The sequence below is a fragment of the Hemicordylus capensis genome, chromosome 4, assembly GCF_027244095.1.
Source record: "Hemicordylus capensis ecotype Gifberg chromosome 4, rHemCap1.1.pri, whole genome shotgun sequence".
In the NCBI taxonomy this organism is placed as follows: Eukaryota; Metazoa; Chordata; class Lepidosauria; order Squamata; family Cordylidae; genus Hemicordylus; species Hemicordylus capensis.
The window spans coordinates 313629147-313646052 of NC_069660.1; the positions used below are offsets into that span (position 1 = coordinate 313629147).

General features: G+C 43.3%; 1 protein-coding gene across 8 annotated transcripts in view; it reads right to left on the minus strand.

The window, feature by feature from the left end:
- PTK2 (protein tyrosine kinase 2) overlaps positions 1–16906 on the minus strand; it is a 358217-nt gene that overhangs the window by 229175 nt on the left and 112136 nt on the right. For 4 of the 8 annotated variants that reach the window (XM_053243260.1, XM_053243258.1, XM_053243259.1 and 1 more), the window contains exon 1: positions 4519–4995. The exons of 2 other annotated variants lie outside the window; for them this stretch is intronic. In XM_053243260.1, the coding sequence (XP_053099235.1) occupies positions 4519–4621 (103 nt within the window). In that variant the 5' untranslated portion in view covers positions 4622–4995. Of the gene's footprint in view, positions 1–4518; positions 5010–16906 lie in introns of those variants that run through there. 2 more of the 8 variants (XM_053243263.1, XM_053243264.1) reach the window with 2 other exon arrangements.

Below are 16906 nucleotides of genomic sequence, written 5' to 3' on the forward strand. Positions count from 1 at the left end.
GGGGTGGTTACCTTTAAGGAGCAGGGAGGGTGCTGATCCCACCACCACATTTACCCTGTCTTAAAAACTTCTGGTGCGGGGTAACAGCATACCTCCTTGCTGCCCCTGTCCGGAAGTGGCCGGTGCACGTGTGCACATCAAGCACACACACCAGCCACTTCTGGTCCGATGCTGGCCAGGGCAGCAAGGAGGTACGCTGCCGCCCCGCGACAGCAGTTTTTGAGACATTGCCAGTGGGGTAAACCGGGGGGGGGGGATGCATTCCTCCCCCAACACAGAGATAAACCAGGGAAGGTGTCTTGAATCCAGAAAAACTGTCAACAGGGAATGTTTTGCAGCAAGTTAAATCAGCTTCAGTGAAGTCGTACCAGGCTTACACTGGTGACTGGTGTGAAAAAGTTGAATTGGGCAACATGGTCATGGTTACTTTGTAGAGAAAGCAAGCACTGCTGAGCCGATTAGAAGGACAAGGAAGCAGCCACATAAACCTCAAGAGTACTAATTACAATTAGGTCAATGAGAACATAGCAGATTTTCCATTTTTGAGACAAGAGAGAGAAAGTGAAAGCAACTGTTCTTATGCAAACACATTCTCTGGGATTTGCATGGGGATTCAGTTAAGAAAAAGCAATGCCACTGACACATGAGAGATGCACACAAAAACAAAGTAGAATTAGGCTGTTTCAGATCTGGGTATCATGGATAAGATATAATAAAATATATTTGACAAGAAGTGTAAGAAGATGGGTAATACAAAAATTGAATTTTACAATAGTCCACAATGCTATTGTTCAAATACTTCATTATTTTATAACCTTGCCTGCATCTGCAGCTATTTAACAACCTTTATTATCGAAGCTGGCCAGATCCAGTTTTCTTCCCCTAAGGTTAAGCTGACAAGCAGTCCATGCATATTTACCAGATAAAGACTAGTCACTATTCAATTGCAAATAAGAGACACTGCACCTTCTCTCAGGGGATCACTAAAAGCAGGCTATTCCAGAAATTACCACTTCTCAGATTTCTTTATGTCTCACCTCTAATACACTTGTCCCTTGTCATACTGATTTGTGTTTGTCAGGATACAGAACAACATAAGGAAGTTTTCAAAAGATCTGATCATGTGGATTCATACATAGGAAAGTTTATGCCACAATCTAGTTCAGCTTGCATGTTGTACTGACCATGCCAGAAGAATGTTCCCCCACCCTTCTGCCAGTATGTTATCCATATTACACAGAGAGGTGCATCTGCAAGGGGTTACCACAAACAAAAATCAAATTAACAGATGTTTTTATTGGGGACCTCTACTAGTTAACAGAAATCAAATGTGGCACACACATTTCTATGCATTGTGAGGAATTTACTGCCTGCATGGGGGGGACGTGTGAATTTTGATGTGTTACCAGCACATGTGAATACACCCCGTTAGCTGTTAAAGGGCCAAGGCACTTTTGACATATCGAAGAAACTTTTTTCTCTTGAGAGCACAAAGACAGGAAGAGTCTTGTCAGCTAAACTTAGCGGTAGGAACAAGGCCGCAAGAACACTCCTGAAGAAATATAGGCAAGCAAGGAGACACATTGCACCATTTCACACAAATAGATCTAGGCTAAAAGAGCAACCTTTCCTATATCTGCTGAGCCCTCATCTGGTACATTCTTCTGAAACTTATTTTCTTCTAAAGTTTCACTTACATGTGTCCCAGCACATTTTGATGTATGAAAAATTACCCAGGTAAAGCATTCACACACACTTTTAACATGAAATTGTAATTTTCTTCTTAAACATAAGAGAGTCTGGCTAGTGCAGCAAACAGGCCATTGATGGAAAAATATAAACAGGTGTGTTTAAATGGATGGCGTGCATTTATTTCAGCAGGGTTCACAAGTGTCTGCAGGGCAGGGTTCTAACAACTTAACTTCTACATTAAGTTTATGTACTCAACAGCTATCTTGGCATCCACACCACAATGTAGTTATTGCTGCACTTCTCCTCCTTCCCCAGTGCCTTAAGTATGAAGCCATAGCCTTGCACAGAATGGCAGAAAGAAAGAGGTAAAAATAGGAGGGTACAGTGACTATGGAACTGCTCCATGGAGGAGCTCATCCATAACATGGAGATGCTTAAAGCACCAAAGCTCTATTCGGGCACTGAGCAAAAACAGCCAGAAGGTGGTTCTGGCACATGTTAACCTATAACATGCACCAAAACCTTGAAAATAACAGGAAATAAATCTTAAATGAACTGTTTGTCCAATAAGCACTCCAGTCAAGCCTACCGTTCTGGCCAATGGCAGCTTCCAATTCAAGGCAATGCTCTCTTTTCTTCGTTGGATTCTCAACATTACAAATTTGACTTTCAAGGAAGTTATTTCTGATTTGTGCGCACACATCCATACAATCACTTCATAGGGATCCTAGCCAGTTTTGCTGACATCTTGGCTTTGAAAACAGATCTTCCCGATGCCAAGCAGCGTTTTGTGTTCATGCTACAGTATGTCATCGCCACAAGGCATGAGGTGTCCAGCAACAGCTAAACAGATTGGCTTTAAGTTAACAGTGTTTTCAGTTATAATATTAATTGAAACAAGCTCGCACTAATAGGGCAAAATATATAGTCCTCTGTTTATAGGAATGGTTGTCTATATTTTTCTTACCATAACAGCAAGGGTATTAGAGAAAGGTATGACTAAGTCCATCAACTACAATCTCAGTTTCAGGGGATGCCTAGAAATCTATCATCTGCAAGTGGATGACATGAGATGGTGCTTATGTACACTTCATAACTGTACCGGGGCTTATTGATCACCACCTCTGAAGCATCCAGTAGCAGAAATTTTAGGAGGCTCAGTATTAAGCTAGATGAACAAATTATAAAGCATGGAATATTTACCTTTAAGCTTGATTTACAAGATGAGGAATGTAAAAGCAGTGGAAGAACCAACATTCTAAGTGAAGGCAATGCAAAACTCCAGTACATCCTTTATGCTGAACTATTTTCAAAACCACATCAAAAATACATTTAGCATTAATTTTACATAACCCAACAGTACCCAGTGAGTTTTGCCTGGAACATTCAAAGTTACTATTCACTTATTTAATTAGCATTAAACTCATAGTCTCCAAAGAATATCATGATCCAATAGCTTGTTTTTAATGCAGCACTTCACTTTTGAGTCACTTCACTCACTGAGGCCGAGGTGCATGTATCACAATAGTTCTAGAGGAGAATTCTCAGGGCCAAGAAATGCACATCTGGAGGAAAATATAAGGGAATTCTAGACTTGCAGTCTTCTGGAAACGTGGTATCACACAACTGGTGAAAACAATAGACTAAAAGTACCTTATACTGTCCAATCTACGCTCAGTAATAATCTAACCCTGACTGGCAGTGATATGCCAGGGAGTCTCAGACAGATGTCTTTCCCAGACCAACTGCCTGAAGTCCAACTGGAGGTGCCAAGGACTGAACCTGGAATATATGTAGCACATGTGCTCTACTACTGTGGCACAGATGACCACTTACTACATGGCAGCTGCTTAAATATTTCCCTTATGGTGCGTCAAACCTCATGGAGAAATGGCAGTCTGTAGCGTTGTCTCCAGCCAATTAGTGATTGGAGAATTACAACACTGCTGCTATCCTTGGCAGGGAGCAGGGCAAGGTTTGGCTCAATGCACAGTTGGAGGCTACAGAATGCTCACTCCTTCACTTGACAATAGCCACCACAGGTGAGGAGGTCATCTAGTTCTACTGCACACTACTTTTCCATTCAAAATTGAACTTTTCCTGCTATTGTTTCCTTTTCTACAATTTTATCTTAATGTTTTGATAACACACAGTGTAACATCACAAACCCCATCCTTGTAAGCCAGTATACAGATACAGCATTTTTGGATGACATGTGGGTACATATTGCTAATGCCTTGAAATCCACTAATACACACAGCGGGTAGGGTTCTATACTTGCGTGTGATTATTGCTCAACCTGAATTTCAGGTCAGATTCTATCAGTACACCACTTAAAGACCGCATGCCTATCATGTTCACTACAGCTTTAAAACATAGGACTGTGTATTTTGCATCAAAATAATTCTGTCTTATAATACTTCCATCCTTCCTTGTCATTGAACTTAGGCTCTTAGTTTACATAACCTGCCCTGAAATGAAATTAAGGATAACATTCAATGAAGATTTTAAAAAGCATGCACAAAATACCACCAACTGGAGCAGATTAATTCTTCACGTTAGAAAAATAAAACAGGCAGTTATTGAAATAAAGTAATGCCCATTCATTTGTTGCCATGCATCCAAGAGGCAAAATGTTTCCGGTTGTCAGGTGAAAAAGAACACGGCTGATTGCTTGAACATTAGAATTACATGACTAGAATACAGCTGCTTTGTTTTCAATTTCATGCCAGCTTCTCCCTCAATAATATCTGCTTCATTCATTGAAAAAGAAGAAGAAATGAATTCAGAGTCAGAAAACACATACAATATTTAAGTTAGGTGTACCTTTAGCCCAACATATTGGGAATGGACTACAGCCGCTCTTCTCCATATAGATAACACCTGCTTGTTTCGGGGCCTGGTGCCCTGCCAATTCCAAGAACAACATACACACAATCGTATAGAGATCACGCCAGGCTCCAGCATACAATGTTCCAATTCAGCTCTCCACTAGTATTTGCTCCCTCAGGGGGGCTGGGAAGCCAGCCACGAATGTAGTCACAAGCAGGAAGAATCAACTACTAACCTTCCCTACATTAAGTCTCTTTCATTCAGGTTTGGCTGCAAAGGTAGAAGCAAAAAAAACACACCCCAAAAAACAACCACATCACCCAATTCCTTAGTGCTCCTCTGGTAATATATTCCGGCAGCATGAAGAATGCCTTTCAGTTTCAGAGTCTTCTCATGCCTCAACAATTTAGAGCACAGACCATCCTTTGCCTTGGACAAGCTACTGAACAGAATGCAACCAGCCAGCAATGTGACTGTGTGCGTCTGTATTCCTAGATTCATTCAGGAGAGGCGGGAGAAGGGAGGGAGGGGAAAGAGGGAGAGACGAGGGAGAGAAGGCGATTAGCAGCAACCTTATTAATATGCTAATCTCACCCTTCTGTTCAATTCAGCCAGCAGACTCCTGTTTACAAAACTGACAGCAGATTCTAAAACTGACTAGGCTGCAAATCAAGCCTGACCCAGGTCATGGCTGTAGATCTGCTCCTGCAACCATTTTTATTTTAAATCCATGCCGCTGGCATCATACCTACCTATTCTGACATTTGATTTTTGCAATAACTACTCTCTAATAAAACAAGAACAACTGGGGAGAAGGAGAAGAGGGGGGCTGCATTAAACAATGAGGGACTTAATCTTTAGTCATGTTTCATTTAAACACAATCCAAAAAGAAACTTCCTTAAAAAAAAAAAGTATTCAATACACAGATGTTTCAAAATCTCACAGATTTATCTAGAGAAGAGTTGCGGGGGGGGGGGCGGGGAGAATGATATCAACTGAGCTGCATTACTTTGGAATTAAAGTAGGAGAGAACAGACACAAAAATAAGAAAATGAATGCATGGGGGGAAATACACAAATGAGAGAGACATATGCAAAGTACCCTTAGCAAATACTCTTCTTTAAGCAGAACATGACCCTGCTAAGTGAGCAAAGAGGCACCTTTTAAAATTGGTCATGCTCTTTATTTAGCAGGAGGAGAGCAACTGGCCCTATCCAACCCCAGCACAGCTTCCCTCCAGTGGCTGTTCCTGGTGTCTACCTTATGCTTCTTTTTTTAGATTGTGAGCCTTTGGGGCCACTATATATATAATTGGTCCCCCCCCCCGGTGTGAACTGCTTTAGGAACTTTGGTTGATAAGCAGTATATAAATATTCATTGTAAAATCTCTTATAGCAAAGGTCATTACATCTGGTTTATCTGTGCATATTATACTCCAAATACAAAAAGGTTAACCAAAGCCAGATTTCATTTCCTTCAGCACACACACATACACATAGAATACCAATTATAGAGAGAGAGAGAGAGAGAGAGAGAGAGAGAGAGAGAGCAGTATACCCATATAGAGAATATGTTGAGACATCTACTTGAACAATAATATCATTCACAGAACAAAAAGTGGTTTTAATAACTGCTGTATTTAATATGGTTTCATTTCTAGTTGCCAACAGCCACACTCCCACGTGTTCCTCTGTTTTATGAGGCTCTTATTTCTTGTTGCCAAAATATGGCTTTCTAGTAACTGAGGAACAGATCGTTTTGCCCAACAAGTTTGTACCCAACACTGCAATCGCAGGTTGCCAACTGGGGCTGAGGAAGGGAGAGTAGGCCAGACAAACAGAGAGTCAGAGAATATGTCTGGGAACACGGGTCAAAGTAGTCTCACAAGACTTTGACCTGGAAGCTGTGGCTTCACTCACGTAAGCAGAGAGGAGAGCTGGTCTTGTGGTAGCAAGCATGAACTGTCCGTTGGCTGAGCAGGGTCTGCCCTGGTTTGCATTTAAATGGGAGACTACATGTGTAAACACTCTGAGATATTCCCCAAAAGGGATAGGGCTGCTCTGGGGAAAACAACTGCATGCTTGCATACGGAAGGTTCCAAGTTCCCTCCCTGGCATCTCCAAGACAGGACTGAGAGAGACTTCCAACTGTAACCTTGGAGAAGCTGCTGCCAAGTCTGTGCAAACAATACTGAGCTAGATGGACCAAAGGTCTGACTTGGTATAAGGCAGCTTCCTGCGTTCCTAAGCTCATGGTCATGGAGTTTCTTGGCAGCTATTCAAGGGGGCAGAGAGGGAGGAGAGAAACAATGGGCTGGGGGTTCTGGTTCACAGGAGAGGATGGAACCAAAAAAAGCTGACATATGGTGGAGGGAGGGAAGGAGAACAGGTGGCACTGGAATCCCTATCCTTCCTCCCAGTGCTGAGGCCAAGGGGGGTATTCACCAAGACCTGGGCACCCGGGCAACTAGGACATTGACAATGTTGTTCTGTTTGATTAATAATTATTCAATTAGCATTAAGAATAGCATACATTTTGTCTTGACTGCCAAAGCAACCAAGGCAGACAGAAGCATTGCAGCTTCCATTGACTCACAACTAGCTTCTTCTCAGAAGTCAATATCTTATGGCTGCTGCCAGCTTGAATGCAATCACAAGTGCATAAATAGAGTTACTAGACATATCCAGTATTATCTCTATCATAATACACATGGCTGCTACACTGGATGTGACTGCACATGCTCAGCACTGTGTCAGGTACCACAGACTCTGGTTATTAAGATCATTGCAGCCCTGCTGGATCAGGCTCAAGGCCCATCTAGTCCAGCAGCCTGATTCGCACACAGTGGCTTTTTAAATGGCAAGATAGGGAGATGAGGCAAGAAATACATGAGGCAAGTTAAAAGAAACAATTAGGATTCAAACTCACACAAAAATAGCAGGGCAATCTAGCACGCTCTAACAAAGAGTTGATAGCTGTTCTATAGTACAATTACTCCCAAACCCAATCCTGGGAAACCCAAATTAGGTTAGCACTCAGTACTTGGCTTAGGTTTCCTTAAATTATATTATAATTATTAATTATATTCATTTTTAAATAATCATGACGTTTCATTAACATCATACACTATAATAGAAGGGGCTATTAATGGTCACCTCTCAGCAAAAACCCTCAAAACACTATAGTACATTGAAGATTATGACCAAAAGCAACAATAAATTGTTGAAGACAGTAAGCCAGCCACTAAGTTAACATCTTCAGTGAAGATACGAGAGACGCATAGATATGGCTCCACATTATACATTGCGCACCTGATCTGCAATAGTGCTTAATTTCACAACAGGTACAACTGTGCACACATCCAGGATAACCAATGCTGGTTCCTTCCAAAAGAGCTCAGTGATTTCCCCCTAATTTTCTAATGTTAGAACAATTCATTGGAGTTAAAAACAAAGATGAGTACACAATTGAGCCACTAGTTCTGCATCATTGCTCAGGGGCAATGGCCAAACACTTTTAAGGCTAAGGAGCCCCAAACATAAGGCAGTACCTGCCTATGTTTACATCCAGGGGAAGGAGGTAGGGTGCATGGTGTCCACAATACGCACCAAATTCCTGTCAATGCCAAATGTTAAATTAAGCTTATTTTTAAGGACAGAAGTAGTACAGCAGTACAGGTATGGGAAGCTTCCATTCATTTCTGCCATTCACAAAATAAAAGCTATTTACAAAGTGGCCTGACACAAAAGAGGACACACTTCATATAACTTGAATTTTGGTAGGTGCAGCTTACATGTCTAAGAAAGAAAAGCTGCACCTATACTCAAGTGTTAGACGTACAGGAGCCCCATCCTCCTTGGTATCCAATTCACTCTAAGCCAGATCTTATGTTTTCTTTTCATCTAGGAGCCAGCCTAAAACTTTAAGAGTCAGACAATGGACACTTGACAAAATTACTGGGCCTAGTGCCCAACACTGTAGGGGGAGATGCTAAAATGGACTTCACTTTATCTCTTCACAAGTAACACGATTAGAATAGAAACAGGTCCACCCGGGACAAATAACTATTTTATTAAATAACTGCCTCTGAATATCCTAGTATAACTCCCTTGTGCCTGCGATTTATAAAGCCCTGCCCAAAGCACCTATGGAGGGGGAAATGTCCATAAGATAATGACAAGTGTCTTAATTGCTGAACACAAAGATCAAATAGCCACCTCATGCTATCCTTTCATAGGAACATAGGAAGCTGCCATATACTGAGTCAGACCATTGGTCTATCTAGCTCAGTATTGTCTACACAGACTGGCAGCAGCTTCTCCATGGCTGCAAGCAAGAATCTCTCACTTTAAAAATCAAGCTTAGTGCCTCATTTTCTGAACTGTGAATTTATGATGGTAATATTTCTTCTCTCAATGCTTTTAATTAAGTGATCTGCTTTCCCCACTCTCCCTTGAGCGCAGAGGTTCAAGCTCTCAGAAAGCCAATCCCCCTACACAGTCCCCAGCAACACTTCAGAGAAAATACAGACTTGCCCACAGCAGAGATTCTGAAGTCTTGTTCTCTCCACATATATACAAGGCTGGAAGGCAGGAGGGAAGTAGCCATGGGAAGAGAGAGCAGAACCAGTGTCTGGCAGCCTGATTAATGAAGTGTACCCATAAGCACATACATGCAGCAGAACCCCTCACCCAACTCCCCCTTCTGGCATTTGTGCAAGAATGCGAATGCTCTGGATTGCTCCCCATGCCCCGTGTAAGAGCTTATAGGATCTGAACATGTCACTGACCCACACTGGACTCTTGGCCCTCTTGCGCAACAGCATGAGTGCAGGAGGACGGGAGCTGTGCAAGAGGGACTGCTGCATGCTCACCCACCCAATTTACATGTACACTCTGTTAGCATGTCAGGCAGAACCTCCAATCCAAACCTTGGTTCTTCCCTCCTATCCCCAGCTCCAAGCTTTGAGGGTAAGATGGAGTTTTGGTGTCTTATTTTTGAAAAGGACAGTCAACACAGGTAAGGCCAAACTCCCAGAAGGAAAAAAGAAGAAGAAGAAGAAGAAGAACCTGGCTGAAGACACTTCATATTAAGGGAATGTAGCCAACAAGCAGCATGCCTGTTGGTATAGCAAATACCAAACTTGGTATAGTTGTAGTGAGTGACACACAGTGACACCTCAATGGTATAGTTTGTAATGATGTCATCCTCACGGATTCAAGATGGCAGACATGTAAACTTTTGAGATGCAAGAGATCTAACTTGTGGACCACTGTCTGAACCAAATTTAGTCCAGTTGTAGAGACAGTGAAAGGAAAGTAGGCTGATTATTTCTTATTAGAACAACTTGTTTAGGCCTGTGTGAAGCTTTGGTTGAAGCTAAATAATCCACACAGCACTCCTGACACGACGTGGAGGTGACTTTACACTGTGCACTTTGCCCAGAGCTGTTGGAGCGCTAAAGGTTGAAGGGCAATAGAACCCTCTCAAGCCTCGGTGCCATCTTGGAAGATACGCAAAGCATGTCAGAAGCATAGTTCCTCCCAGCACTTTCTCCATAGATCTAAGAGGAAAGCACTGGAAAGGACTACACTTTCCAGATGATACTGGGGTTCAAAAAGAGTTAAATTCTACAATGAAAATACTGAATGATAAACCTCAGTTTCAAAAGTCAGCTCACTGTAGTAGTGACCTTTCACAAATGGGTGACTCGTAGTTAAGTATCTGAATGCCTTGAAGTCAAGAACCATTTTTAAAAAAAAAAAAAACACCCAGCAACACAGTTGTATGAAAACACAGATAAAGAAATACATCAAATATGATCATATGCACAACTGTTCAGAAGATTTAACTTCAGCAAAGAGCACATGTTTGCTACAGAAGCACAGACGATGGCAATGAGCTCAGAATTCAGCATTTTGAGGATCTCAGTTGGGGGGGGGGTACCCGTTTCTAGCCCTGAAGACTGCAATTTCAAAGTGTGTTGGGCAATACTTTGAAATTTCCCTAAAGCGTAGGATTCCAATTAGAGGGCTCCAAAGTCCTGCAGAGCCCTTTGCATCTCATCTATGACGAGCAGAAACAGAATAAATTATGAAACAATAAGCATTCACTTCAAATTTTAACAAGCATAACTGACACAGAATTCCACATTTCTGTACTCAGGTCACTTTGATGCCTAATTCTGATATTTCAAAAAACAAAATTAACGTGGTTCTTTTAATCATTAGACTGTTTACCCTTCTAAAATCAACAAGGAAACCAACATAAATCAAGATTCCTCCAACGATTTCTAATGTCTATACAAGGTTTGACCCTTATGACAATGATTCTTAAAGTAAAGGCACACAAATGAGTGTAAAGGGAAACATGAGATCCTCTCAAAACAATATCCCATCCTTTGGCTCACAAGAGGTTTCCACAACTTCACTGAGACAAAGACAGTGTGCCAATAAAGCAGGGGTCTCAAACTGCAGCCCACCTGCCGATGCTGGCCTAAAACCTCCATCATACCTGGCTACTGGTCATTGTGACTGGGGATGATGGGAGTTCATCCAAAACAACTGGAGGGCAACAGTTTGAAACCCCTATTATAAAGGGATGCAGCAAAGCTGAACCCATGGGAGCAAGAGGAAGAGATCATCTGTGCACATAACAGACTGAGTACTTGAGAATGAATGCAGAAGGCTCTTGGTGGGGGGGTGGGGGAAGAGCTAGGAAAGGCTTTCATTGCTGACAAAACCAGAGCACAAAGATTGATTACTAGGTGCGAATCCACTCATGAGGATTCTAAGGGAAAGCAAGTTTAACTGCAGGAGCTGCATGTAGAAACATACCAGGAGATGCTAACTTGGATATTAGAGGACCAACAAAACTTTGCAGCAGCATTTCTCTAAAACAACAACAACCAGGAATGTTCCCTGTTCTAAAAACACAACAAATGACAGCAAAGCTGCTCACAATGGAAACACATTTCTGGTTTCAGGGACTGTCAAGGATCTATCGGAAACGCATTGCGGCTGTTTTCAGAGTTTTTAGTCAAAGCCCCTCAAATTATGCATCAGCTCCAGTACTACACACACGTTGTGGCTTAGTACTAAACATTTCCTAGGTGGGAAGATGGGGATAGCTCTTCCGGATAACTGTAGCCATTCTGTCTGAAAAGAATGCTGCCGATACTCTCTGCATTCCTTTCTTCTTCCTTTACAGAAATCCCTCTTCTCCATTTCTTTGCAACGCTCCATCACATTTTCCTCATATTCACAGTGCTGCAAGAACTGGCTAATTTTTGAGAAGGCAAGCCTTTACAGTCAGCCTCTTCCCAACAATTTACCCAGCCACAGAGTGGTCTCCTACGGTAGGCCATGCCTTTAGCACAAAATGCCATCCTCCAACTCATCTATTATATTAATTCTTGTAGACGTGCCTCTGTGGGGATGCGTCCCAGCAACCCAGCGGATTGGCTGGGCAGCGGGAGCTCACGTGTTGCAGGAGGCTGTTGAGTTGAGCTACTGAGGGGGGAAATGGCGGTGCATGAGCTCCCATCGCCCAGCCAATCCAGCTGCTTATTGGCCCGACCGCTGTGAGGAGGTGGCAGCAGCCACAGGCCTAGCCCAATCGCGGTTGTTGCCTGGGCTGGGAGGAAGCGGGAGGCAGCAGGACAGACTGTTGGGGGTCGGTTAGTTCTAAAAAATCTTCTACAATCTGCAACTGAAGAACATGTCTGAATTTAATACAGTTCTGCAGACCTTGCTGTTGCACTATCCCATAGTGCCTCTTTAAAAACAAAAATGGCAGGAACTCCATCTTTTGCTTCCAAATGCAATTAAGTCTATGACCAACCTTCTGCAGGTTCATCCAGAAAAATCTATCTTCCTTTCACCACAATATGCAGATCCTTTGTTGGAAGATAAAGGCTGTAGGAGAACATTCATAATGATGGTATAAAAATTTAAAAGAGGAACTGAAGTATCATTTTGCTTCTCTTAATTTTAATTGGTGGGTGACTCAAATGGTTAAATAGATAATTCATTCTTGATGTTCAGCACATTTTTGATACCCCAGTTGTGTTTATACACGCCACGATCCACAGATGGGATATCTGGTTGGAGAAAGAAGAACAAAGGGGATGGCACATTCAACCAAATTTTGTGTTTCTCTTTTTGCAATAAAAAATAAAACTTGGTGCACACTTTCTATTGAAGAGTAACAGCTTGAAAACGCTCCATGTCAATGTTCATCAAAATCACTTCTCTCATTCTCCACAGCATACACCTGGCACCACATAACAAAGACCATCTCCTTAATTTCTTCTCTCCAGATACTAGCTCTGCCTAACTGAATCACTTCACAACAATTAACCATGGTTTTGTGCTCCAAAACATACAGGTTAGCTCATAATAGAGACTGATAGCATCATATTACAATTTTTCTCTCAGGCACACACATCAGGGTTAAAACGACTCAGTCACCATATAACTTTCCAAAGGCAAAACAGGTTATCAATTGAAAACTCTGAAATAATTAAGAGCATATCAGTTTGCCATATTCTGGAGTCACACAAGTAAATCCATTTGGAGTAGTACTATCTACACAGACTGGCAGCAGATCTCCAGCATTTCAGATAAGGACCATTCCCAGCTGTGTCTAAAAGATGCCAGGAAGGGCTGTACACAAAACTGGTTTGCCCAGTTAGGTTCACATCCAAACCGGATTAGAACCAGACCAGGCATGTTTGGTTCTGTGCACCCGCAAACACCCCCTGGTCATGCAGGTGTTTTTTGCACATGCACAGCAACCTCCAAAATGGCCACCTCAACTACACAGAGGCCAGAAACGGGCTGAAAACCATCCAAACTGTGCCTTTATGAGACCGGGGGAGCTTGGCAGGGGGAGGGGTAACCTCCAGGACACCCCTTGCGGCAGCGGTGAGTTTATTTTAAGTTCACCAGAGACTGTGAGTTTGTTTTTTAAGTTCCCCCTTGTGGCGGGGCTGGTATTTGAGAGCCCTAGACTTATCATCATGGGGGACTTCAACCTTCCGGCCCTTGGCAAGGCCTCAGTATGTGCTCAGGAGTTCATGGCCTCCATGGCAACCATGGGCTTGTCAGAGGTAGTCACAGGCCCAACTCATGTGGGCGGACACACTTCAGACGTGGTCTTTGTCTCAGAGCAGTGGCGATGTGATTTGAATATGGAGGATATAGCCATCTCCCCCCTGCCACGGTCTTGGCCACTCCTTGATCTGCATGCAAATTACCGCTGCTTCTTGCCTCCACAGGGGCAGTGGACCTACTTTGATGGCCTGCCCCAAGCAACTTATGGATCCTGATAGTTTCCAGAGGGCGCTCAGGGATAGTCCCAGCAATCTGGTGGGCATTCCTCCGGCACAGCTCGTTGAGGCCTGGAACATCGAGGTCACAAGGGCTCTGGATGAGATTGCCCCTAAGCAGCCTCTCAAGATTGGTAGATCCCGGCTGGTGTACTCAGGAGCGTACGAGGATGAAGACGCCTGGAGTGCCGCTGGAGGATAATAAATGCCGAAGCCAACCAAGCATGGTTACTCTCTCATCTCCGGGAATATTCCGTAGTGATAAGGGTGGTGAAGTCTGCTCACTTCTCCACTCTTATTGTATCAGCTGACTCTTGTCCAGCGGCCTTACACATTCCCTGCTTGGGGATGCAGATCCAGTCGAGGTTCCACCTGGACACTGTGGCATGTTTGCTAGATTCTTTGCAGATAAAGTCACTTGTCTTCAGCGGGAGTTGGACTCCAATTGCACAGGATCTGATGAGGTGACAGAGACTTCATCTTGTGATTTCATTTAGGATACTTCTGAGCCTGTTGAGGCCAAGGACGTGGACAGGATTCTCTCTGGTATGGGTTCTGCAACCTGTAGCCTGGACCCTTGCCCATCCTGGTGGGAATGTAAGATCCTGGCTTCAAGAGTTGGTGAATTCTTCTCTTCATGAGGGGTCTGTCCAGCAGCCTTAAAGGAGGTTGTGGTGTGCCCTCTTATGAAGAAGAGGGCTCTCGACCCCGAGGTGCTTGATAACCAGACCAATCTCCAACCTCCCTTTTCTTGCGAAGGTTTTGGAGAAGGCTGTATGTGCCCATCTTGAGAGAGTTCTGGATGAAGCTGATTTTCTAGATCCTTGTCAGTCGGGTTTCAGGCCACAGCATAGCACATCAACAGCATTGGTCTATCTGGTTGATGAATTGTAATGTGATCTTGATGAGGGTAGCACCCCTCTCTTGGTCCTTTTAGATCTCTCAGCGGCTTTCAATAAAACCAACTATGGTATCCCTCTGCAGCACCTGCACAGGTTGGGTATTGGGGGCACTGTTTTGCAGTGGTTCCATTCCTTCCTTAGTGGGGGCTTTCAGGTGGTGTGCATTGGCGGCAAGTGCTCTGCCCTATGGCCACTCCAATGTAGGGTCTCTCAGGGCTCGGTTCTTGCACCCATTCTTTTTAACATCTACATGAAACCTCTGGGGTAGGTTATCCGTTGGTTTGGGGTGAGATTCCATCAATATGCCGATTATACTCATTTGTATATTGTCACCCCAGACCAACCCATAGATGCCATTTCTGTGCTTGGCCAGTGTCTCGAGGCTGTCAGGGTCTGGATGGGCCATAACAAGCTCAGAACAAGAGTGAGTTGCTTTTGCTTACTTGTCGACCCGGCCAATTGCCAAGTCCGAGACTTTCTCTGGACGGGGTGGCGTTGTCCCTAAAGGAGGTGGTCCACAACCTGGGGGTCCTCTTGGACTCGCAGCTCCTGCTCGAGCAGCAAGTGGAGGCCACGGCCAGAGGTGCCTTTGCCCAGCTTTGGCTGGTCTGCCATTTGCGGCCCTATCTCAACCGGCAGGCCCTGGCAACAGTAACTCATGCCCTCATCCTCTCTCATTTGAATTACTGTAACACGCTCTACTGGAGTTGCCTTTGAAGATGACTCAGAAGCTTCAGTTTGTCCAGAATGCAGTGGTGAAGTCTGTTCATCAAGTAGAATCATTAGCACATGGTACAGCATCCACCTGCAAGAGCAAAATTTTCAAGACTTGCAACACCTATGAGCAAAGCTTTCTGTAATGAAACTGTGATAGTTACAGGAAATTGGGAAGGAATCAAAAGAAAGAAACAGCTTCTTTGAATAAAATAGAAAGCTTCATGGTCTTCACTACTGAGCATTTTAAAAAGAGATGCTGTCAGTTTGATTGTTTTATTAAACACAATTAAAAGCTGCAGCAGGTGCACCTGGCATAATCCCACTACCCACATTTATAGTATTATGATAATAAATTTCATTTTTCCCACAGGAATCTCCACCCACCCCCCCGCCACGCCACTGCTGTGTGAAGCTGGCTAACAGAGGATAAAGGAAGATCAGCACTGAGCTAAACATTTTTTTAAAAGAGAGAACCTGCCATTAATCTCTGAAAAAACAGTCATATGATGCATTACTCTTTATACATTTGATTAAAGATAATAGAAGCCTATCATCTCTAGTCTGTTAATCTACAGCCATGCACTCATATATTTAAGCTTTACATCAATTAAGATACAACAAATCACCTTTTCACCATTTGTTGTTTTGAAGTTCTCCCCTCCAATTTGCCAAGTGCATCTCATACTGCTCATGTCTCCCTAAATTTTTGGAGATGGATATGATATAAGATTATTAAAAGGATCATGCCAGGCTGAGCCAGATATTATCATCCAACTGTGCTGGCAAATATTTGAACTTTGAGCCTTGCTAATCACCTCAAATAATAAAGGTAATCCAGCAGCAAAGTGCTTGAGGAAAGCTATTGCTTTCCTCCAAATTTTAGGTTTCTTACCCCAAAATGTTGACATCCAGCATAAACAGATACCTCTTATGAGTATTGTACACTAAAACCGGTTGGGAACAGACAAGAGTACAGCAAGAAGCAAATATTCTCCACGACCTTAGTCTGCTCAGTGTTCAATCTGGGAAACAGAATGGGCCTCTCAAATGGCCATAGAGAATCCAGACCCGTCACTGCTTGTCAGGAGACTATAATGCATAGCAGCTGTTCTAGCACCTCAAGATTCACTTGTTCATAAAGTCCTGGTCAGTGTCCTTCAGTCTTGTCATCATTAATTCTGTTTTTACATAGGAACATAAGAAGCTGACATATACTGAGTCAGACCATTGTTCTGTCTAGCTCAGTATTGTCTTCACAGACTGGCAGGGGCTTCTGTATTGAAGCTCAGTATTGTCTTCACAGACAAGATTGCAGGCAGGGATCTCACTCAGCCCTATCTTGGAGAAGCCAGGGAGGGAACTTGGAACCTAGATGCTCTTCCCAGAGCGGTTCCATCTTTTGAGGGGAATATCTTACAGTGCTCACACTTC